Genomic DNA, 24,397 nt, shown 5'->3' with positions numbered 1-24,397 from the left:
ATCCCCAGCAGGGAAAGGTGCTTTTGTACCACCTCTGCAGAAGCTGGGCGAGGTGAGAACCCATCCCACTATGGTGGTGCTTGGCAGCAGCATTCTACATCCAGGTCACAGCATCCTAATGCCTGGGGCCATCTGCTTCTGGCACCTGCACCAGTGGACTTGTTCTTCCCAAAAAAACGAGGACTCCAAATGCCACCTGACATCTGAGGGCTTTTATGGAGCCCCAGCTCTTCATACAAACCAGACCAGCACTTGATGCCTGAAGCAAACATGTAATACAGAATCTGGAAATACTTCCTTTTTTTTTTTTGTTATTTCAGGCAAGTCAAATAAAACCAAAATGTCCATGTAAAACAATTACTTATGCTAGAACTCTTTTTTTAAATATAGAAAGCAGCAGCATTTTGTTCAGGAGCATGTGGTTTGTCCCTGCTTCACCAGGACTCGCTGTACAAGTAAGTCTCATGCTCAGTCTGGGCTCCACCCAACCTTGTGCCATCAGGGCTGGTCCTAACAACGTACTGCAGGGCTGAGCTCTTGCACTGGCTTGTGGGAGGCCCGATAATTGCATCAGATCTAATTAATTACATGTTATTGTATCTCTGAATCTCTATTTATTTATTTATGCCAGAAGAAAGCACTTGCATTTAAAACAAACAGCTGCTTTGGCTTGACTGATAAATGTTTAATTCTCAGACAGGGAACATACAAGTTGTTCCATTCTTCTTGGTCTTATTTGCAGTCTAGAGAGAAAATTAGCCTAATGGTTGTATCTTTTCGGAAGTATCTGGCTTGCTAAATGCGCCGGGACAGAATGAACCCCCAAGAAGTTTGGAGGCTCTGCTTGGCATGGGTAAGTCAGCAAGAAGTGAGGTCTTTCACCCAAACACGCATGGAGGGACTTTCACTTCTCTCTCAGTCACGGGACTGATCCTGCTTTTCTGCTGTTCCTTCTACTTGCTTTGGCTGAGTTTCAAAGGACAAAGTCGACTCAAAAACTTGCTATTTCCAAAAAATGTAAGTTTAAAATAAATTCCTGGAACGGCTTGCCAGTTGACTGCTTTATATTTGATTTTTATTTTTTTTTCCCCTGGTTTTAAAGACGTTCAGCTCTCCTGCTGCTGGGTGACCTGCATCAGCAGGCAAAGCAAACTGGGCAAGGGAGGCCAGAGCGAATGCAAAACCCTCCCTCCTGCCAAGGTGCCCTTCCTGGCCTGGCTGCCGTCAGTGGTGCTGCTACCCACAATGCTTGCTTCACCAGGGAGGACACAGGCTGCGCCATCTAACTGGCAGCACCGGCAGAGAAAAACAGACATTTTTCCTGAATCTCGGGTTTTGAAACAGTGCTAATAGCACTTAAAAATCTGCTTCTGCACAGGTGATTTAACTTTGAAAGCATCCTTTGAATTTCTCTGCATGTTTGCCTTCTGGTAAAGTGGCAGAGGTCTACCATGATGGTTTGGTGTGAATAAAAGCTCCTTAGAGCAGTTTTGGCAGAGTGTTGGGGAATGTCACTTGGTCAGCATTTGACATACCATGCATGTTTTGCCAATGTCTTGTAAGTGATCGGGAGGAGGGAGAGAGAAGTGTGATAAAAGCCACTTGCTTTCTGCTCAGTCATCTTTGCCCTTGAAGAAAACCAGGCAAGAATTGCCCCAACTGGGGAAATGCAGATACAAAATCAAGTAGGAGGCTTGATTGCATTTGTTGGATGAATTGTTTTATCCCTTTCCCGGTCAAACCAGGGAAACTTGCTTAACAATTTGATCCTTAAGAACATAAAGCTGCAATAGAAGCTCAGATACCTTGTGACAGTGTATTACAATGCACGGTCTTGTAGATTTCAGCACGCTGTGGGATTGTAGACTCTAAAGAGATTTTTGCCAGATGCTATGGTGGTGTTTTTCACAAGATACCTTGTATGGTCCAGTTCAATTGAGTTTTAAATGTCTCAAGGGCTTTCATTGCTTCCCTCCAAAGAGTAACTGGACAAGTCTCAGCTACAGACATAATAGGAAAGAGCCATCTTACTGAAGTTTTCTTGGACACCCTTGGAATATGCTGTAATAGTTTTTTTACTATTTCAAAAAGATACAAAGATCTGAATTGTACCACTGTTAGTTCTGAGGTCTCCATTGTCAGAAGAGGCAAAGGAAGAAAACTGTCTGAACCTGCCACTGGCGCATACCTGAGCAATGGATATGCAGTCAGAGAGGAAACAGGAGCTCAGCTGTGCTTTATGTTCTTAGTGTCCAGTGTCCATCACCACAATAGAAAGACTTTGAGTCTTGGTAAATTTTAGCGGTGAATTAATTTTGCATTTCAAGCCCATGGCCTGTGTTAAAAGATGGCACAGAACCTTCATCGTACAAAGTTGAACGTCCTCCCAGCTTCAACAGCAGAAGAAATAGAGAACATCTAAAACTCACCAGCCTGGCTTATCCTGAAACATGTTGGAGAACCACATGGAAAATGAAAGGTCACCTTTAAGGTAGAAATAGCAGCTGAAAAATATTGGTGTGGAAAGAAACACAAATGACTGTGGCCAGAAACCCAAGGAAGGACATAATGTTTTGGCCCATTTTGCCTTGCAAAATAACTCTGGTGCTGCGCAGGATATAAATGAACAGATGTGCTTCAAGAACCGTTGATCTACAGCCAAGTCCTGCTTTTGGATACATACACAAGACTCCCAGCACGGTCCATGGGACTTAACCATGTGTATCTGAGCATGGAGGTATCCTCCAAGCATACAGTGTTAAAGCACGCTTGATCTTTGGAGAGTTGCTCTCCTGTGCTCTGGTGGGCTCGACCTCACCATCTGCATCTCTTGAGTTAAGCCACTTCCTCCGTTACTCGCTGAGGTGCTGAGATGCTGACGCAAGTGTTTGTTTAAATGCCACTGCCTCCATTTTCTCTGAACTTCCAGCTGAACCTAGGTAGAAAGGTCACAAAAGACTTAGTTCAGCTAGTTTATCTTGGAGCCCTGCATTGCGGAGGGCAGTATAACAGGAAAAGGAGAGTGGGCTACCTTTGCCAAGGTTTGGATTTATTTATTTAACCCCCAGTTTAAGGGGTTAGGGTAGGGCCTGTTTCTTGTCACTTCTAGTGATACTGTTGCAGCCACACCATTTTCTGTTAACCCGTTTTTCTGTTTAATTGCAAGTGAAGCTGTTCACAGAGTCTAGCTGTCCTTAATTAAGTGTTTGGTTTAGGTTTTTCCAAGATTTTTATTTTAATTATAAAAAGGGGACATTTTGGCACTCTAAAGTAAAAAAATGCAGATTTTCTTTTCAAAACAACTTTTTCTGAACACTGTTAAAGGATCAGTCGAAGTATTTCAAACCCCTCTTCCATTTCAAAATGACCTTTTCTTCCACCTTAGGCACTAATGTGTTGCGCTTTTTCCCTTCTAATAACCTCAGGATCTCCCAGGTTTGGATAACGCTTCCCCCCACCTCTACCAGCAGCAGCATTTTGGAGAGCAATTTCTAGCCCAGGAGCCTGGGAGTTACCATACAACTACAAAGGAAATGGTCCCTCTTCCAAAAGCTTTACCTTAAGAGAGTCCAAATAAACTTGGACTAGATACAGCTTTTAATAAATTCCCTCCCAAGGATCAAGCAAAGAAAACGCCAACGGGATGACCAATAGTAGCAGCACGCGTTAGAAGCAGTTGATTGTCAGTGCAACTGTGTGCAGGATGGTACTCCCACCCTGTGTTCCCAGACAGTAATAATTCTATCTGATTTATGAAAGGGCTGCAATAGTTGAGAGGTGAAGTTTGCATTTGGCATACAATTACTTAGGCTTGCCAGGTCTAGGAGGTATTTCACGAGTGACGTTAGGTAGCTGGGAAGAAAACTCTCAGATAAAACGTGTGATTCGTTGGAGAACGTATCCTACTGATTAATGAGGCATGCTTGAGCAATAAAAGAAAATGTTATCTACACAAAACTCACCTCACCATTAAGAAAACAATAAAGTACAGCCACGACAAAGCCCTAAAAGATAAAAGAACCATGGTCACAAAATTAGAACTTGCAGTTTCAGCTTCTGAATGGGGATGAGGCATCCCAAGGGAAATCAGACAGCTTGGTTTTGCCATTGGGACTCTGCTCTGTTGCAGAGTTATGTGTTCTGCCTCTTTTTTTTTTTTTTTCTTTTCTTATTTTAAAGAAATAATAGCTCGTCAAATATTACCTGGAATGATCCAAGAGCTAATTCAAAAAACAGCTGAATTTCCATTGTGCCACTGCTAGTGTCTTCAGGGAAAAAAGCGAAGATGATGTAGTGGACCCCAAAGAGAGGGATGAGGAGGAGCGTTGATTTTGCAAGTCTCCTGAGAATGAAAACAGAGGGGAAAGCCAATGTAGAAGGAGCAAGAGGGGCTCGGGTGGGCTCATGTGGCGTAAAGTCGTGACTTAAGGGACCTACTTGTATTGGTTGAAATCACTGCTCCGTCTTTCAGGTGACCTGAGCTTCCTCATCAAGATTCTCAAAATGTTAACAAAAAGAATGAAATTAACCTGAAGAAAAAAACCAAAAACAACAACAACAACAACAAAAACAAACAAAAAGAAGGATGTGAAAAAGAAATAGGAAAAAAGGCAACAAAACCAAATGCCCAGTCACCGCTTATGTAACTGCCATGTATCAAGAGAACCGGTTTGGGGTGTTTTGATTGAGCAGGCAGAATAGAGGGGCTGGGGCTGGCCTGACTGTATCCCTGTTCCCATCCCAGTCCCCGTCCCTGTCTCTCCAGCCTGCCTGGCCACCCTGGGCATGGGTGCTGCCTGCTTTCCCCACCAGTTCGCTGCAGCTTTAGTTTTGGGAACAATCAGGGTTTATTATCCGGGCAAATCACCAAAGGGCAGGGAGATCAGGTACATCAGTAGGCTCCCGTGTGGCTGTGGGGTTCAGACAGCCTCTGCGCAGTCTGGCCCCGCTTTGGATGCCAGCAAACAGGCAGCACTGGAGCTACTGCTTACTAACAGGGACTGCAAATGCTGTTTGTTCCCTGCCGAAAGACACAGCATGGTTTGGGGTGATGGAGGCAAAGCAGATAAAAGTAGGGATAGGAGAGAGTCAATGCTGAAGTTTTCCTTTTGCCCCCCTCTCCAAGGGTGGATGTCAGATAAAAATGCTGATCTGCTGCTCAGTTTGGGCGAAGGTGAAGCAATAGCTGTTTCTGCTCATTTGACCCTCAGGCAAAGAGCAGGAGTCGCAGGGGAGCCAGAGCCTGAGTGTGCCTCTCTCCCACTGCCAGCGTGTAGCGACCTTGGGTTTTATCTGCCCTTTGCATCGGGGCTCCCGACATCGCCCTGCTCTCCTCCTGCACCTGCACAGCCCACCAACATGCACCCACAGCCCTTTTGCAACACCCTGCACCGTGGCAGGCCTTTAACTCTCCCTGATGTCTGGAAAACACCATCGCAGAGGTGCATCTTCTCCACGGTGGCTTGCATGTGCCTGTGGGTGCTGGAGCATGGCTCTGAGGTGGTGGGTTCCCCTAAGAGAGGCGGGTGTGCTGTAAATGGAACAGACACAGGACGTCCCCAGGTTCCCTAAATTATTGGATGAAGAGGGAGCAACTGTGGCTGCGTTGTCTGGGCTGCTGAGGGTGTCTGGAGAGGGCTGGAAGTTTGGGGAGCTGGGGAGGGGTGAGGAAAGAGTTGTGAGGAGCTAAGGGTGGGGAACGTGAAGGGAAGACTGAAATATTTGGGGGATGTTGGTGGGGAAAAAAGAGGTTCAGGCTGGGGATTCTGGGTTTTTTAACCCACTAGGCCAGGCGTGAGCTGTGTAGGCTGAGCAGGACTTTTTGCTGATGAAAACTACCGGGGTAGTGGGGAAGGGAGGGGGGATTCCTGCTGGGAGGGATCGCCCGCGGGCAGCACGGCAATGAGTGTGAGCCTGGGAGCATAAAGGAGTTTATCGGTGTTGATTTTCTACCCTTTGAACGGCTAAGGACTGCGTGCCCGTGAGGAATAAAGAGATTAGATCTGAGTTCTGAAGGACGGGCTGTTTGTTTGTCTGTGGCTATGGGCTTGAGAAAAGCCTCTTTTAGGTTAAAGAGGCAGAGGCATGTAGGCGGCTCCTGCCTTAAGTGGCTAAGCTAGATGCGATCAGGATTTTGAGGAAACTTGGAAGGGGGTAGCCGGTGGTGGCCGTCAAAAGATAAATTAAGATTGTGCTTTTTGCCTTGCAGAATGCCTGGGCCTTGTTGGCATTTAAATATTGCTGAGTGGCTTCTGGAGCGTAAGGGTTGTTTCATTAAGAAAAATAAATGCTGTGGCCTCGTTAAGTTGATCCTGAATTGTTTGTGTGGTCTTCTGCTTGTCTTGTGGGAGTAAAGAACTGTTCAGTGGAAAATAGGAGCAGAACTTTAACCCACCATCTCTGCTGCTTGGGTTTCCAAGACAGCATGCAAGTGTTGCAGTTTGGGTTTTGCAAACATAATGGCTCCTACTGGCAACACAAAAACCTCAACCAACTCTCGGGTTCTCATTTGGAGTGTCAGTGGGTTCCTTGAGAGTAACTAGCAGTTCACATGTTTCTGTACTAGGGCTTCAGATAGATTGTTGCAGAGTGGTCTGCCCCAGAGCATCTCCCTCAGGCAGAACCACTATCTCCAAGAAGAAGCTCCAGCCCCTCGGTACCTAAGGCTCAACAACCGCTCAAACTATGGGTGATGAGTATTATATGTACCAAACTGTTCTTGACATCGCTACTGCCTTGTACTGGGCAGGTTCACACTGTTTCAGTGCCTATGCCTTATTTCAGTGAGAAATGCCACAATAGCATAATTGCAGTCCACTAACATATAATGCATGCAGCCTGTGAGCTGCTTTCATCGCTGAAAACAAAAGCTAATGGTCATGTAAGGCAAGTTGTTTTTGGCTTTGCTGAGAGGGGCATTGACCAGGAGACACAAAGGCGATTGTACTGAAACATACAGCCACTTCGGTTCTCCTCCAGAGCCCTCCTTGAAACAGTCCAAAACAAGCTACCACAAGCCAGCCAAGTTCATATGAAATCAACAGGATGTGGAAACCTGATCTTCTTCAGGCTCTTGCTTCTTGGGAGGACACTCTAGCTTTCCTTGTGAACTTAGCTTCAGGGCATTAGTTACTGACTAAATCCTGCTGAGCAGAAGTTGCTTAAGCAGTACTTCATGTGTCACACCAGTTCAGGCACGTGTCTAACATCAGTTCATTAACACACTTCTAAAGCACGTTGAGTAGATGATCTCTGACTTCACAATATTTGAAAATACAGTCTGAATCTGCTTGTCCCAGAAAAGACTTACAAAAATAGACAAAACTACAGGGCCTCTAATGATCCACCAGGTATTGGCATCAGTGTTAATGTCCCAACACCTGTAAAAATAGAAGAGAAGGTGCAGTCAGTTATGAAAACACTGGTGCCTTTTCAAAGAGGTTTAGTCTGTTTTGCACTTCAGATAGGCCCCTATTCCCTTCTTCTATGAAATTAATTTCCTGTTCTCACTTAGCTGTACAACATTTCTGACAGAAAACCTTCCACCTGCACGGGACAAAAGTATGTCCTGCCCTTACAGTAGAACCACTGTTCAAAAGTTTGAAAGGGAGAAGAGAAAGGAACAAAGTTTCATGGATCAGAAAGTCAAATGCATATACTGAAAATATCATGGGCTGAATTAATACTTGAAGACTACCTCCCACCCTTGAAACCTTGAAAATGCTTGAATGATATTTGAGGCTCTTTCTCGGGGCACTCAGCTGGATCTGTACTCCTGCCCATGCTAGGATCCAGGCTTGCACCACAGCAGGGTGGTGGTTGGTTTGCTTGGCTGCCAGAGGTTAGGAATGAGCAGAAGCCAGTGGAGCAGCCTGCGTGGGGTCCGTGTGCTTCCCCCAGTGTGCCACCTTCCCTCCCTCCACAAAACTTACCCAATATTTTCATGGAGCTGCCTAGCAGTCGCCCATGCAGCCACAAATACAGTTGGGGCACCTGCAATTGGAAATGCCAGTTACTGCTCCACAAGTCCACCCCAAAGGCAAAACAAACCCACAGTTATTCTTACTGAAAGGAGAACCAGTACCCCATCCAAGCGCGATGAACCTCCAGAGGAACTTCCTTTCTGAGAAGAAAGAAATAACCAGGAGAGTGTGGAGGTACAGTCCCTCCACGAGGAGCCAGCTGTAGTTAGACATGATGCAATACTGAAAGAAGACCATGGTGAGTTTACACCCAGCCTGAGGAAAGAGAGAATAATTAGCTTCTGCCTGGGTTTGTATCTACCTTCTAACAGAGAGAGAGCTGTAAGTAAATCTTGGCAAATAGAGATTTTATAGCAATTAGGGGACTAAATGGGTGGCCTTGAGACAAGCATTCACATGACAAGAAAGCGCAGCTGGCACTTGTAAATTCATTAATCAACTGCCTCACTAGCAAGAACTCAATGTATCATGGAGACATGGGTTTGGGTTACTGTCACGCTTAGAGGAGTTTCTCTATTACTGCCTTATTAGTATCAGGAGCACTAATATCACCTTAGAGAAGCACATGAATGTCAGGTTTTTTGTCCTAAGAAAAAGGGTCGATAAAGACAAGTTAAAATTTGCTCAAAATGTTCCTCTTCAGCAACAACAAAAATCCAGCAAATTTGGGTGGATAAAACAACAACAACAAAAAAAGACCTTGTTTTGTCCCTCCCTAATTCTTATCTTTTGGCTTAAAGCATTGAACATCATCTCCAGTGCTCACCCCCAATCCTTCCTGCCCCTGCAGTTTTCAAGATATTTTGCTGGCAATAGAAAGAAAAAGGAAAAAATAATTCAGAATTTGGGAGATCCCTTTTCCAGGCTCTCTGGGTGCAAACACGTATCTTACTATCTGGTCTCACACTGCAGTATGTCAGCAATATTTAATGTGTTCTCGTACTTTTCCTGACAGCCCCATCTACCAGGATCTAAAATCCATGTAAGAATCTCCACCCTGGTGGTGTATCCCGTGTCCATAGCCCGAGACACACGTTTGGGCATTTCTGGGTCAATGTGCTGAGCTCCTGGTGTCTTCTGTGGCAATCTAGTCAACACAATCAAGATGATGAATGGAGATACCTACTTCAGACTGACCTGGATGCCCTCTGCTCCAATATTTGTAAGGGCACCTGTAACCAGGAGGAACTGCACCTGGGTTTCTGCGTGTATACTCCAGCCTGAGCTGCTTTTCTGTCCTCATGCCTCCCTCACCCACAAAGAATACTCCCAAACAGGGAAATCTCAGTCTGGAACAACCAACATGAGGGATCAAGTGACAGAGAAGGGACAAGGCATACCTCTCTTCTCCTATAACCCCACTGCTGAATAGAAAGCTGGGACAGAGATTTCCTTCCCTGCACACTAACTACTGCTAGGATCCTGCTGAGAAACTGAGGCATGGAGCGAGCTGGAAGGCAGAGGGTTACCGTGTATGCCCCGCAGTAATTTGTGTCTTCAGAGGAAAACAAAACAGCATCCTTGATGAAGTTGGACAAAGCTCGCAAAATGAACGATGTGAAGAGATGCATGTGGATGTAGTTCCTTGTACAGCGAAGTCTTCTGTTACAAAAAGAGAGAGATCCTGTGAAGTTACATTCCTAGCCAACGCAGTTAGCTTGTGGCTGTAAACAGCAGGTTTCGATCCTTGTTAATGCTAAACTGACAAATTAAGAATGCTGTTTTTCTGTCTGTGAAAGGAAGACTAATGCATTTCCCAAGAGGGATATCCTAGGGAAGACCTTAAAAAGCTTAAGTCATATCTGCTCCACTTAAGCACTAAAACAAGCTGAACATTGCCAGAAGAATTGTGATTTTATGCCAATATGCTTGGTCTAGTCTCCCTCCCTCCTTTCTGGAGTAACAAGAAGCCAAGGTGTTTATCCACACCTGGGTGGATTTATTTGGCTTGCCTGCACAGTGCACTTTGTGCCTGCGATGTTTTCAGTATTAAATGTCCACATAATCTGGATCCAGAGGCTGCGCAACCTGAAGACAAGTTTGCAAAGTAGTTGGGGTTCCTTCTGCCCGGAGGTGCTTCCCTAATACTGTAAGGGAAATTCATTTCACTGAATAAGCAGCAAAGTACAAATTCCAAGTTATAAGGACACGTGAAGATAAGCCGACTGTCAGATCACTGCCGTAAACCTGAAACACCTTCCCAGCAGTCAGTGCAGCAGCCCTTAGAGCAAAGTTTTAGCCACAGTCCCAAGCAGGCAAAAGAACAGCAGAGGAAAATACACTCTGCCCAAGGAAACTGAAGTCCTTTGGTGGTGCAAACACCAGTCTGCAAAATACATCCAGCTACATTTTGGAAAGGACAGGAGAGCACAGTATGAGGAGCAGCCCTGACATTTTCTGGGAGACAAGACTCAGAGATCATTTTTGTCACTGCTTTCTGTGAAGGTTTTCAGAAATACTTTAATTTTTAACTTTCCCTGAAAGCCAACAGAAGACTCTGTCAGCTGAGATGACCAGAAGTCCTGGCCAAATAGAAACCAGAGATGCTTCTCCTCACCTGAAACAGGCCAGGACCACTAACGCTATCGTCAGCGTCACGAGGGAGGTGCAGTATCCAATGGTGTACATGGTCTTCAGAGTCATGAAATACGAACGCTGCAGGGAAACATATTCACATTTTTATCTTTGACTGTCTGGTAGAAATCAGCCCACATCAAGAGTCTCCTCCTACTTAACAAATAAATTTCCTTGTAAAATCAGCTACCAAGGCTTTACCCTCAGCAATCCATTCTGATCATTTGGAGGAAGCATTTATGCTGAAAAACACCTACAAGAATAATCCCACTTGAATTAATCACAACATCATTCGGTCTCTCCTTAACGTGTCCCTCCCCCAGGGCCCCAAAGCAGCAGGTCTGTGGTCACAGGAACTCGGACTCACTCTCGCCTCGTTTGCCGTGTCATTGACATTGTAGCCACAAGCGATATCAGGTCTCGGATATGGGTCTGACCAACCCTCACTCGTACAGTTTCGGTAGACAAAACCTGTGTGGTAACAACAACAACAAAAAAGAGAGAATCAAACGTGATCATTTCGAATTGTATCTTTGTTCCTCTTGGGGGTCAGTCACCAACTGGTAGAGTTGCTCCAAGAGCGAAGAGTCTATTTTCCCCAGGCAGTGCACTCCGCATAGCTGGAGGTGAAATGCAGCTGAGCTAATTATGTTGATACTTGCCCAGTGTATTTGTGTGGGTCATAATATTGTTTGCCAACTCAGGGATGACTATGATGGATGTGTTTTTATTAATTGCAACATAAATAATACTGTTCGGTACATCTGGTGTTTCTTGGCCAGTATTCCAAGATCAGCAAACACATGACTTGTTCAATCACAAATTCATGCTCCATGCAAACCTGATACTTTCCTGAATGTTCCCACCTCCTTACTGTGGTTTGTCATGGTCTGAAGAGAAGAAAAAATTTTAGATGGTCACAGATTTTTGGTGAGATGTAAGTGAAAACTAAAAGGCTTTTCCCCACAGCCAGGTCTGGGCTTTATCTTACACTGTTGATTTCCTTGCTTACTTGCAAATTAAAGGCTAGAATGGGATTCCCCTGATTTAAGTTAGACATCTGAAAGCTAAATGCTTGAGTCCAACTGTGTCACTACTGGCTGTCTTTCTAGTCAGTGGAGAAAAAGAGGCATTTGCAGAATTCATCTAATTTTCAGACAGACGTGCTCGGAGGGCAGCTTGTCTGACCGACTTCTGACATTTACACTCCTAAAGCTGAGTGAGGTGGATCACCAGCAAGTTGCACATGGTTGAATAGGACAGGTTTGAACATGTCCATATTCATGTTTGGCCCTAAAGTGGAAGTGGCAAGTCCTCCCCTACACACCTTACAATCTCACTGGAAGACAATGATCCTACCGGGCATGTAGGTTATGTGCTGAAGAGAAACTTTTAAAAAGAAGTAAAACCACTGCCCACTGTCCTAATCACATTCACCTGTCAGGTAGGGGACACACTTTAGAAACGAGGAGTAAAATCCTGGCTTTGCTGCAGTAATGGCAACACTAGCAAGGACTTAGAGAGGGCCTGAAATCAGCAGCCCTTCTTAGTAGAAGCCTTGCTAGAAGCGACCATAAAAGTCTATTTTTGCCCACACATTTAGACACGGGGACTCTAGGCATCCAGTCCCTGCAAAACGTCCCCACAGTGTTGAGGGAATGGAAGGAGATGTATATGCAGCAGTACTTGGCACTGGTTTATGCTCTTCGGAGCCCTGCTGGGACTGTCAGTACAGAGTCAGGGCTCCTGCTACCTCTGGGCTAATTCTGGTGACCTGACAGCATGTCTGCACTTGGTTTGAACTCACCTCTGTAAAACTGCAAGGCGCAGCAACATGCTGAGATCTCCAAGTGGGTAGAGCGCTGGGTGTGTCAGTATCAGACTATTATTCTGACGCTTTTATGAATCTCTTGTTCCACTGTAGCGTCTTTGGAAGGGCCAGGCGTGCTTTTTATATACCCCGTTTTCTATACACTGCTGCAGCGCAGCAGCAACAGGGGAGAAACAGCTCTCCCCAACCTGCCTTAGCACTCAGCAAGGGAGTGGTATGGTGGCAAATTCTCTACTTCAGCTTCAATTATTAAGACACGTACTTAGAGCCGAGTGTTGTGCATGGAAACATGCCTGTAACTGGTTTTTGCCTGAGGATGTCAAAGTAGATCAGACAAGAAGAGGTGAATTTCTGTGTTGGTGTGTGCATGCAATTGTGTTATATGCGAATCATGGGAGATAATGCAGGGCATTTTACACTGATGGACATGAGCACAACTTTAACAATGCTACTTGCTTATGGGTGACACACACGCTGGGAAAACTGCAGCATGCCCTGCTCGGAGCAGACTCGGGGTCTGCAGTCTGTCTAACGATCAGTGCTTGGTGTTTGCTGGTGCCTTGGGGTTGCCTATGCAAGGGGGAACACTGGCTAAAGGGATGGCCATGGAACTGGGGTTATCCTATGTGGCCTTTTCCTCTGCCTCTGAATCCCCACAGCTGTCACACCTTTCCCCATTTCTTGCCTGAGACACAATGAGCAGGTCTGGATGTGAACTTCAGTTATATTACTTGTTCCCAAATTATTTTGTTTCCTTGGTCTGTCATGTGGGAAGGGGGCAGACAGTCTGGGCTGCAAATGCAAGTCTAGATGTCAGCACAAAGCTCAACAGCACCGAGACCAGGGTTTGGTCAGAGCTCAGAGCTGTCTGCATCCCTTAACGTATGGGCCTTTGGCATTTGTGGCTGCCCATCTGCTTTGTAAGTGGTGAGGAGAGAAAACTTTAGCTTTTTTTTTCAAGCAAACAGATCTTTGTTTTTCTTTTGCAAAATTCCTTCAAACAAGACAATGACTGTAGCAGTAATTAAATACATGAGTCACAAGACAACCGCAGTATAAAATCAGAGAAGAATGTGGCTATGAGAATGTGAATAAACTATTGCTGACTTTGACCCAAAATGCCAGATGCAGAGACCAAAATAAGATGCAAATGCCAATGGACCGTGTCTTGGGTTTCTGTTTTGAACAACGTCACTCGGATTTTTGCTGATCAGAAGTGGTTCAGCTCTCAGCTTCTCGATAAGGAGGGCAACTAAAGTTTAAAGCTGTTAGACTATCTCGAAGATAATGCAGTGCACATTTGAGATGTAATTATGACCTTTGGATGTACAAATTCCTGTTTTCCTCCCCCGGTACGAAGGCCAGAGGCAGGGAGAAGTTCCCTCTAGTGGCTGTACCAGCCAGGATTTCATGTAATGCATTTAAGGGACAGTATCATTACACTAAAGATTTGTGAGCGCATGCCAGACAGATGATTTCTTCAGTGATCTGTGTCTTTGTGTAGTTTATCCTTTGTCTTTAAACCAGATCATAAGATTCAATTGGCAGCTACTGTTTGTGTGTACAGAAAGTAGTACAGTATTTATTTTAATCTGAATGTCTCATGTCTCATTTTATTTAAAGAGCACTAAGTGCTTCTCCTCTGACTTATCTAATCTTTATTAGACAATCTAATACTTTGTCTCCCATTCCTCCCTCCATAAAATGAATCTGTCTGCTTTTCTGTAAGTACTGGACCTCATTAATCTGTGTCCTATAACTGAAAAATGCAAAATCCTCTTCTGATTTGAATCATTAACTCACTGAAGAGAAATGTAAGCACATTTCTTGGGCAATGCTGAAAAGTGTAACTGAACAGAAAGCAAGCAGCAACTCCTACTTAATGGCTCGTGATTACTGTAGTATACTGGGAATAGATTTCCCTTCATTTCTAGCTTACAAATCCCAGAGAAAGGACCACAAACATTGCTTGAGCTCATCTCTTTTTGAGTAAGTTGTTTGGTGAGCCATGAAACATGAGTTCCCATGAATTTGTGCCACTTTTGTGGAGCCTGTCACAGCCAAGGGATGAACCCCGGTGCAGATTTCCTCTTGACGGAGGCAAAAAAGAGATCTTTCCCTCCTACCTGGGTAGCTGTTTTGCCAAAACTTGAATGAACGTAACTCTGTGAAGTTTTGTCCCCGTCAAGTTGAGCTGAGATCAGCCACTGTCTCTAAGAGTTATTAGAAGGGGAAAGATGGTCAGAAATACATGAACACAGAGCTTGAGTGGAGAAAACTCTTTTCCTTAAGAAACCATGCTAAAAAACAGCTTTTCAGGATAGCATTTACTTTCTGCATTTTCTCCACCTGGCTAAGGAAAATAAACACTTAAAACATCTTGCTACTTTAATTCCCAGCTTTCCCACATTTTGCTTACTGCTGGCAACAGAGCTGCTAACCATCCATCTTTAAAAGAAGCAGGGACACAATTTCACTTCAGATTCAGACCTTACAGTGGCATCATTGTAAATATCACATTTAAAAATAAAATAACTATAAAAAACACCTGGGCAAGAAAAGCATATTTTTAGTGTTACCTTTTTTCCCAGTCAACATCTGGAAGAATTCAGGGCAGTGAGCGTTGACAATCTGTCCCACGTCAGACGAAGGCCAGCAGCTCATATTATCCCACATTCCAGCACATCTGCCTGGGGGGGCAACAACAAAACACCATACAGCATCTCCCAGTGACGAAACACTATGAAATTTCTCCCAACAATGAAACACTATGAAACACTATGAAACATCTCCAAGCAATGAAACACCATGCAATGTCTCCCAAGGACCAAGGCAGCTGTGGGAACAAAGATGCTCAGTACTCCGAAAAGCAAGCTGGATGAGACAGAGCAAGTCCTGCTGAGGCCTGTCGAGACCTGGATAGGACAGAACAGTTCCTGCTTGCTTCAAACCAGACCGAGCAAGATCCAGACCTGTCCCGTTCCGGTCCTTGACTCCACTGGTCTTTACTAGCCAAACAAAGAGAAACTTGGGCCCTTGTAAACTTTCCATCAGGCCTTTGGCTACCCATCTGTCTTCTGGTAACATTGAATGGCCCTGCAAAGGTGAAGGAAACCAGATGTGAATTTTTTTAGCTGACTTTTCAGCCCTCCTAGAGCTTCCACTTTGAGTCACCCTGATGTTTTCCTTACATAATCCTTTTGTAAACAGAAAAAGATACAACTTGACTAGGAGTTGAAACAGCTTCAGAATGATACTGTGCGAAGGGCAGAGAGGAACAGTATCAGCGTCATGCCTGTATCACCATAAATACTGCTCTGCTTGTTCATGTCTTTCATTATACCAAGGCTGTTCTGGAGTGAATAACGCCAACAGACCACTCGCTGGGCTTGGCTGCAGGTCTCAATGGCTTTTCTGCTGCAGGAGAGAAAAACTTTGCCAAGCTCCGTCAGTCCCTGCGATTGTAGAGGGAAGGTCATCACATTTACAGGCCAGGGCAAAACATGGATACACACCAATATTCTGGCAAAATCTGCCTCTACTGTTGTTTCCAAGACCAGGCCCCTGAGAGTGTCTGTTGGAGGACCCATCTCAGAGCAGCCACTGAACCTGGAGTCCTGCTGGGGTCTCTGCAGGCACGAGCCCATGGGTCCGTTGCCCTCCCTGGACCTTCTGCCACCTGAGACCTCCATCAGCTGCAGGGACCGACCAACACTGTCCAGATTCACCCCATTTCCCTCAGGTAGGCACAGGAGCTGCTTCTATTAAGGATGGCCTAGTTGTGGTCCCCTCCTACAGTCAGGGTTTGAGGCAGGCTTTTCCAGCTGCACCCTCAGCTTGGCTATGTTGCCTTCTGGTGGAGCTGGTAGAGATGCATCAGGGAGCCGATGGCCAGTGGAACACAGTGTGATGGTGATCTCAACTTAGACATCTTGCTTAGGTGCTTGAAGCTGGCATGGATGAATTTTGGCCTGTGGCGCAGCATGTTAATAGAGAAGACCTACAGTTTTTGCCTCTTGTGCCACAGAGAAACTATAATTCTTGTCTTTCTTATTTTGCTCCTCTCCAGACACTGGCTGAAATCATTTGGGCTAGTTCTCTTTTGCCTCCACTCATTGTCATTGGTTTTAGCAAAATCTCCTCTGGGGGTTTTGTAACATGACGGGGGAAAAAGAGGCCACTGGAGCATGCCAGGACCACCCTACACCTGGTGGGTCCTGGCATGTGCCAAATGCCCTGCACACTTACTGAAAGCTGAGGGAAGTGCTGAGCGTTCTCCTCAAATGCTTTGTGCTTCATAAGGCCAGCCTCCAGTAGCCCGACAAAGCTATTTTCATTTCCAGAAATGTATTGATTTCCTCCTGGACAACAGTCCTACTGCCTGGAGTTTTCAACAGCCAGGGCACCTCAGCTCTGATGTCCTCCTTGTGCCAATGTTTATATGACTTGGTAACAATTTACTTCAAAGCAATAGTTTAATTGCAAATGAAACATCACCTTGGGTGATATTTATGCCCAGCTGTGTTGCAGTATTTCGGTTATCAAACCTTCATCCCAACAGCGCTGGCATAAAGCCCCCAAATCAGACTCAGTGCACAGAAAAACCTGTTGGGATGGTCTCCTCCTGGGAGGAGAAAACAAAACCCAGCCAAGCAGTTCCTCCTGCAGGAGGTGGGAGAGCTTCTCACCAGCCCTCAGGGAGTAAAGCCAGTGCCACCCACCCCTACTTACCTAAAGAGCCTCCTGGGTGGAGGCAGAGCACAGCCCTTCTCCCTCCTCCAAGCTACTGGTATCACAAGGGCAGAGGTAAAATACAGAGTCCATTTTTCCTTATACTGCAGCAGGATAAGAAACACACGCTGCTCAGGTACTTTGTGCCTGATTCACTTGCAACTAATCCTGTGTGTTTGTACCATTTTCACAGGGATGTGAGTATTGCAGCAGAGACAGCGCTGTGGAAGCTTGTCCCTTGCTTTGCCTTTTATTGTGCCATTCCACTTGACGCTGCTTGCCCGCACCAGGCAAAGCTTCTGGGGAAGATGCAGGAGGGATGGGGTATGCAGGGCGACCTACACCCTGAAAAACTGCATTTCTCTCTCCCTGCGTGATCCACCAGGGACATGCACTGGGTAGCCAGAGCTTTGTTTATCTATTCTTCAGACTAAAGTCCCTCTATGGGATTTTCCCCACATGGATCTCAGACACACAGATAATCAAAGGCTGGAGGTGTTTGCAGAATACAAGCAAATATTTTCCAGAATAAAAGCATTACTCCATAATTTACTGAGGTAACAAACCCTCCTTGAGTAAAGAACAGCAGAAAGAAATTTCTGGTCTCTCTCTTCAGAAGCCAATACTTGGGGAAAGATGTATATCTTACCCCTGTTTATTTTTCTGGGGTTTTGCTTCCAGGAGGTGTGTTTGCACAGTTACAGAGACAGAGAGGGGCTTAGTCACTCTGGCCACTTCCAGCTTAAGGCTTTCTGCTGCGTGGGTAGCCCTGAGCCCACGGCAGTATGCCTTGTTTGATCTGACTGGCCAGAGTTACAAGAGCAATTTTGACAGTCATTGGAAATGCTTTCTCAAAGATTTAACATAGTCCTGTACTTTTACCATCTCTCTCTGTAGATTTGGGGAGAGTGGCACAGAGGGTAGAATTACCCTGTTTAAAAATTTCCAGTAACAAAAGGCCTCAGGGGAATTTTTAAGACTTGGACCCAACTTAAAACTAGATTAAGTCTCTACTGAGGAGCTACTATTTGACTGAGATAAAACGAGACCATCTGTAAAATGGTCTTGCCTGCTAATGCTAGTGCTGGTCCACACCTGCACAGTCCTGTGAAGTTTAGCTTGTTTGCATCTTTGGAGCTCCGGTGCAGAGGAAATGCAGAGCTCGACATTAGACCCATGTCAAAGGATCAAAGCAGAAAAAATAGATAGGTTGTCAAACCACCCTCCTCGTTGGTGAAGGGCACCGGGGAAGGAAACAAACAATACTGATTTATTCATATCATCAAACTTCTTACATGCAACGAGACAGATCTGCATTCTGGAGTCTCTGGCAACCGGCCATAAGGTACCCTGTCACTGCTACATGGGCATAATGCTCTGAAGCTGTGCTCACACCCATCAGTCTACAAGGCTCACAGGGACAAAACAAAGACAGAGAAAAATGCTCGGTATGATAAGAAACCCGGCGATAGATCTTCCCTCTGAGTTCTGCCCTTATGCCAGGTCATAGGGAAGAAGTTCTGTGTCTCCAACACTCTCTGCTAGAGAGGAAGGCTTTGAAACTAAGAAAAAGCCTCAACTCTTGCTACACACAGTATCTTATCTCTGGCCAGGACACCCTGCACACACCACATCTCACAGGAGCCCCTTCACTTTCCACACTGATGAGGACCTCGCCATGTCACGGTCCACCAAAGTCACCTGGAAACAGTTCAGACTGCGAGATGCTGTGAATGACATAGACCTATCCTTAGTGGTGATGGCTGGTCATGCACAAAAAATAGTCACATCTGTTGCCTCCATCCAATGCAATCCGTGAGATGCTGACCCGGCTGCTGCCTGCGGAAGCTAATACTCAGTTCGTAGGCAATCTTCAATAATTGCTTGCAGTTCTCTCTCTGAGATCCCTTGCACAGGAATACGCTTGCTCAGCTGTGAAAGGAAACCTGTCTACATGATGAGGACTCAGTACCACAAGAACTCCCCAGGCCCAAAAACTCCTTAATACGATGATAAATCTCTGAAATTCAAGAGCTCTGTTATGTGACAGTGAGTTAGAGCAAGGAGGAAGCAACAAGAACCTTCAGGCCACATGATTTAAATGTTGGCTGCTGGTATTGATTGATTTTGAAGGCAAATATAGTTAAGTAAATTTGCACTTACTGGGCTGACTTTATAAAAATATCCGTGTCCAAGATGAGAAGAATTCCAAATCCTCTGCAATTTGCAAGATTTTGTTGCTGATGCACTACCTAGTTGTGAGGACTGGGGTTGAGCAGCTGAGTTAGAAGGCTCCTACAACTCTTGCTGTCATAGTAAGGGCAAAATCCAACTCTCGGAGCCTTACAACAGCTCTTACCTGTTTTTCTGCTCCTAAATGAGAGATGCATAGAAGATGCATGCCTCCTATAGGAAGGAATGTGCGGTTGTCTGATTTTGAGGCCACCCAGCTCATGTAAGAGCAGTTTTTAATCCTGCGTATTCGTTCAGCCTTTACCTGAGCTCGGGAGCAGTTCATTTTCAGGTGTTCTGTTCTTTGCCTCCAGCGAGAGAATCTCAGCACATTTTTCTTCCTCCTTTTTCAGGACACTCAGGAGGTCACAGACAGGTGGGACAGCTCTGATCTGCAAATTTTAAAAGCAGTGGAGTCACTTTTCCTTTTAAAACTTACAGGATTTCCCTCAACAGGATTTCCCCTTCTTATGCTATATTCCCCGTGTAACCCTAACCCTATCAACTGATTGTGGGCAATATTTCCTTGAAGTACAGTCAATTTCCTTGAAATATATTCAATTTCCTTGAAATACATTCAATTTCCTTGAAATACAGTAATTTTTCCTAATTAAGTCTGCTTTTTTTATAGTAGCAGCAGGCAAGCACAGACTGAGTTTCTGCCTTCTCCCTTTTGCTGACATTACTGTTATTGAGAAAAATTAATGTGTTATTCTGCTAAATTAAGTACATGAGCAGGATGCTCTTCCAAAAGACTGCAGAAACATCCAGGGCACTGATGGACTCTCCTAGAGCAACAGAGAATTAATTACTCGCCCCTGGCAGTGTTAAACCATAGACCTGTCAGCTCATTTGCCTGGGCACAAGTGATCCAAATATGTCCACTGGTGTAGGCAATCTAAGCCTGTTTCACTGCTGGAACCTGCAGGAGCCAACCTGAAAGCAGAATCTCACCCAGATTTTTGCGAGAACCTAGACAGTAATTTGTCCTAAGGTGATTTTTTCACCTTCCTGTCTTGCCCCACCCTCTTTCTCACAAAGCAGTGTGGAAACGTTATTCTTAATTCAATCCTGATGTAACAATTAAATGTGCAGCTTATGTTACGTGTAGCTGGACCAAAATGTATGTACAAAACAGCTACCAACCATTAAAGTGGCATGTGTTAAAAGTCATTGCAAATGATTTGTAGGACAAGGTGCCAGTTGTTATGTCTTGCAGTAAAAAAGCACTTTTACCATTTCTATTATTTTATCAGTTTCTGTTATTTTTGACAAAAAAACCCCAAACAAAACCTGAACATTCCCATTATAACAAAGCAGATAATTCCCTCAAGAACAAACCCCAAAATCTTTATAAATTCACACTATGGAACTTACATGTACATGTATATAAGCATATGTATATACACACATATACTTGAAATATTAAAAGCAAGTCATCAGGATGTATTACTTGAAAAGTAGCAGATGATAGATTTTTTAATGTACTTTGTGTAGGAAAAGTTAACCCAGCAGCATCATATTACTACTCAATCTAATCAAACTTGTAGCATTGCTGATCACTTTCAGATTAGATTTAGGACAGAGAATCACCGAAAACCTTGTAATGAAAGCTATTACTTTTCTACAATTACATTTTAGCCTAACAGACATCAGCGACTATACTCCCACTCATTTCAGCTGGAAGTATTCTGGGTATTGTATTTCTGAACAAAGTTTGGTCTTTCCAGCAGTTTATCATGCCTCATCTAATTGGTCCGATGTGTTTAACTTCAGCATCTTTCTCCCTTGTCTTTGTGTGTCATTAAATAAATCAAGTAAAAACTATTTGGTTTTGCATATTGTAATTAATTTTCTGGAATCACATGTGCAAAGAATTCAGATGAAATAAACAATCCTCTGATGCCAGGATTTAAATGCATTTTAAATCCATGTAATATTTGAAAAAAACAAATTTTTAAAATCCATTTAGTCTTTGAAAAAAATAGAAATGTCTAAAGAAATGTAATTGAATTCAGGAGTTCCAGCTATTAGCTGAAGGCTGAATTTGATAATTTCTAAATATTGACAGATTTTTTAAATGTGCATTATTTATCACTCTCTATTGTTATCTATTTGATTACCAGTAGTAAAGCAATTTAGTACATTTTCAGAGTTCTTAAGTTCAAATATGACAGTTAGGACCTACAACGCACTTCTGCTGTAGTATGTCTGTCCAAAAGTTGCCTTGAAAATACATTAAAAAGCAACATCAGTGCTGAGCATTTGAAGGGGCCAACAGAACCAGTCTGGTCTGCGTGCAGGTTGTTCAAGACGATACTGAACATACGTAAAAATAAATGCTAGAAATCACATTGTAATAATCTAAAAAATGGGAAAATTGTTCATCTTAAATAAGCCTATCCATCTTGTGGGCACTGTTTCCTTTTAAGGAATGTAGGTCCTAAGAAAGCCTTTGTTCTAGAAGGAGATTTAAAGACTACAATCATTTTTTACGCCTAGCATGAGGCCACACAGTTTTACACATCCAGCTGCGAAGACCACACTGATGATCTGATGCAGTGTAATTTTCTTACATAAAGTATGTGGCTCAAGCAGGAATGTGGTGTAGTTAATGCTTTACAATTACTGTTTTACCCCAACAAGTGATGTCCACCCTATTCTTCTGATCAGATAGGTACCACTGCCTGGTAATAGAGGTGCAGGTAACAGGATTTTTAAACCCAGGGAAAGCAGGGAGCCTCCAGGTGCTGCTTTAAAGACCTTGTTTTGCACAAACGTTGTCCCTCAGTCACTCTTTACCAACGTTGGCATCCGATGGAGCCAGCTGGGAGCGAGCAGGGCTGTCACAGGTCCGGCGCGGCTGTTTGCTGAGGGACGCGAAATCCCGATTCCCATCCCATGGCAAGATAACCCCACTCTGCTGCTGGCTGCACTCAGTCTCACTCGTGTTTACCATCCACACCTGGGAGCAAATAGCCTGCCCCCGCACCTTGAAATTGAGGAGGAAAATGGGCTTCTCTACGTGCGGTTTCTTCATCTTTTCTTAACCAATTCACTGAAACAGCTCCCAGCTCACAGGCTGTCAGATTTTGAGGAGGGGACAAGACATCCTTATATTTTGTTTAAAGACAATATAAGATACCAACACCATTCCAATCAGAAACAGCTGTGATAACTACATGCCCAGAATGGGCAGAAAGCTGCAGTTTGCGATATTGATAGCAACAGCCAAATACAGTTTTTAACCTGTGGAATGAATGGATCTAAACACTATTCAGTATAAACAATATTTGCAGCCACAGAATTCACAGCCATTTAATTTGAAAGTAAGTGGATTTAGTTTAATGAGAGGATTTAAAGGAGAACTAAAGATGTCTGGCAAAATCTAAATACGTATTTTGAAGGATTAGAAAAAGAATAAGTGGAAGGAGGTGCTCTCAGTGGCACCCTGAGCAATGACATCTATTTACAGAGTCCCTTAAGTAATACCTAAGAATAAGAAACCAAAATTACAAGAAAATCATCACAGTCACTATTTTTATTATGGAAGACAATCAAAAGGCAAAAAAAGTTTGCGATTGCATTCAGGCTGCAATTAAAATGTCTAGGCAGGGCTCAGGTTTTCTCAGAGTTTGATCCAAATCCCCTGCTGGGGCAAATAGATCGATTTTTCCATTAGTTGCAATGAAAAAGTGATTTTTTACATCTGCCGAGAGTTTGATCCTTTCCCAGTTTCTCACAGCCATGCTGGACATATTTCAGTCTTGGTTTTGTATGCTTGCAAAAGCTAAAAAAGCTGAGCAGCACCTGGAGATCACAGCCCAGGTTCAGCTGTCCTTCCCGTCCGGTCTGAGCGCCCAGAGCTCAGTAGTGACAATCTGCCACACAAATACCCAGTAAAGTGGTAAAGCTAAAAGAAAGAAACCAAACTTTGTGGGTCAAGCATTGCTCTGCATTCCTTCAGTCTGAATCAAGGGAGGCTTTGGTAGTGGTGGGCATTCCCCCTTAGGGGATTGCTTGCTGGTGTGAATCATCAAAGCATCTCTAAATGGCATCAAGTCTTTTTTCCTTCATTGCAGAACCTGCTATGTTAACCAAAGCAGGTTAGTAACACTGCTGTCTTTGTACAAATGGGGAAAGTGAGGCATGCTGCTGTCTTTATATAGTGAGGAAACTGAGGCATCCAGCATCTAACCACCTGCCCACTGTCAGTTAGTGCAGGAAGCAGCAGAAGCAAGAATAAAAAGAATAAAAATATCCCAGTTGCTATACAGACCTTTTTAAACAGACACCACGACTTCATTGAACAGAGGCACACTTACTCAGACAACATGTGATTCCATGCAGTTGGGAATAGATAGCTCTGAGCACCTACCAGGACAGCTGAAATCCAGAAGATGATCACCCAGATGGTCCACATAGTCAATCACAGTCTGCTTCCTTCACCCCTTGCGCACTAGAGGTCACCAGGCTGTCCGTAGGCTCTCCAGCGTAGCTCTCAGCTCCTTTCACTTCATCCCTTTCCTTCCTCTCTTTTTTTCCTTCCCAGCTTTGACCATCCTTAGTCAATGTTTCTCTACAGCTGCTGAGCCCTAGAGAGCATCAGCAATGACAGGACTCCCCTGTCCACCCTCCCAGCTCTCCTCCTCCTCTGCAGAAGCCTCCTGCCCCAAGAATAACAGCACCTCTGTTGAGCGTGTTCCTACTATCGTCTGTCTCCCTTCCCGGCTATTATTCACTGTTATCGACGGGTGTCGCTGGGGAATGACCATTCCTCATGCTCCCATGATAAAGGACCAAGCAGGACTCCTGCATAAGATGTCAACGCCACAATGGCAGACGTAATCAATCAAGGCGAAACCCAGCCCTGTAAAAAGTGCCCTGCTGAGAAACAGGGTTGGAGGAATGTGATGCGGGCTGCCTGCACTGCTTCTGCTCCCGACAGCTCCGCGCATGCCTCCTGCAGCAAGCACACATCCCTGAGAGGCAGAAGTCAGAAAGCTGGCGGAGCCTGCTGCAGGAGAGCCGGCTACCCGCGCCTCCT

The 24,397-nt window shown here is 44.5% G+C and overlaps 1 protein-coding gene across 1 annotated transcript; it reads right to left on the bottom strand.

The window, feature by feature from the left end:
* Window positions 1–673: 673 nt before the first annotated feature.
* On the bottom strand, window positions 674–24,320 carry SCTR (secretin receptor). The gene is made up of 13 exons (XM_074595156.1): window positions 23,729–24,320; window positions 19,616–19,742; window positions 14,967–15,077; window positions 10,924–11,027; window positions 10,540–10,637; window positions 9,452–9,584; window positions 8,084–8,237; window positions 7,932–7,992; window positions 7,310–7,379; window positions 4,438–4,529; window positions 4,204–4,342; window positions 3,963–4,004; window positions 674–2,935 (listed from the first exon to the last, which is right to left on the bottom strand). The coding sequence occupies exons 1-13, from the start codon at window positions 23,771–23,773 to the stop codon at window positions 2,759–2,761; spliced, it is 1,353 nt and encodes a 450-aa protein (XP_074451257.1). The 5' UTR covers window positions 23,774–24,320; the 3' UTR covers window positions 674–2,758.
* Between the last annotated feature and the right edge of the window lie 77 nt (window positions 24,321–24,397).

Source organism: Larus michahellis, chromosome 7, assembly GCF_964199755.1.
Source record: "Larus michahellis chromosome 7, bLarMic1.1, whole genome shotgun sequence".
NCBI classification, from domain to species: Eukaryota; Metazoa; Chordata; class Aves; order Charadriiformes; family Laridae; genus Larus; species Larus michahellis.
This window is presented reverse-complemented; position numbering and strand designations above follow the sequence as displayed.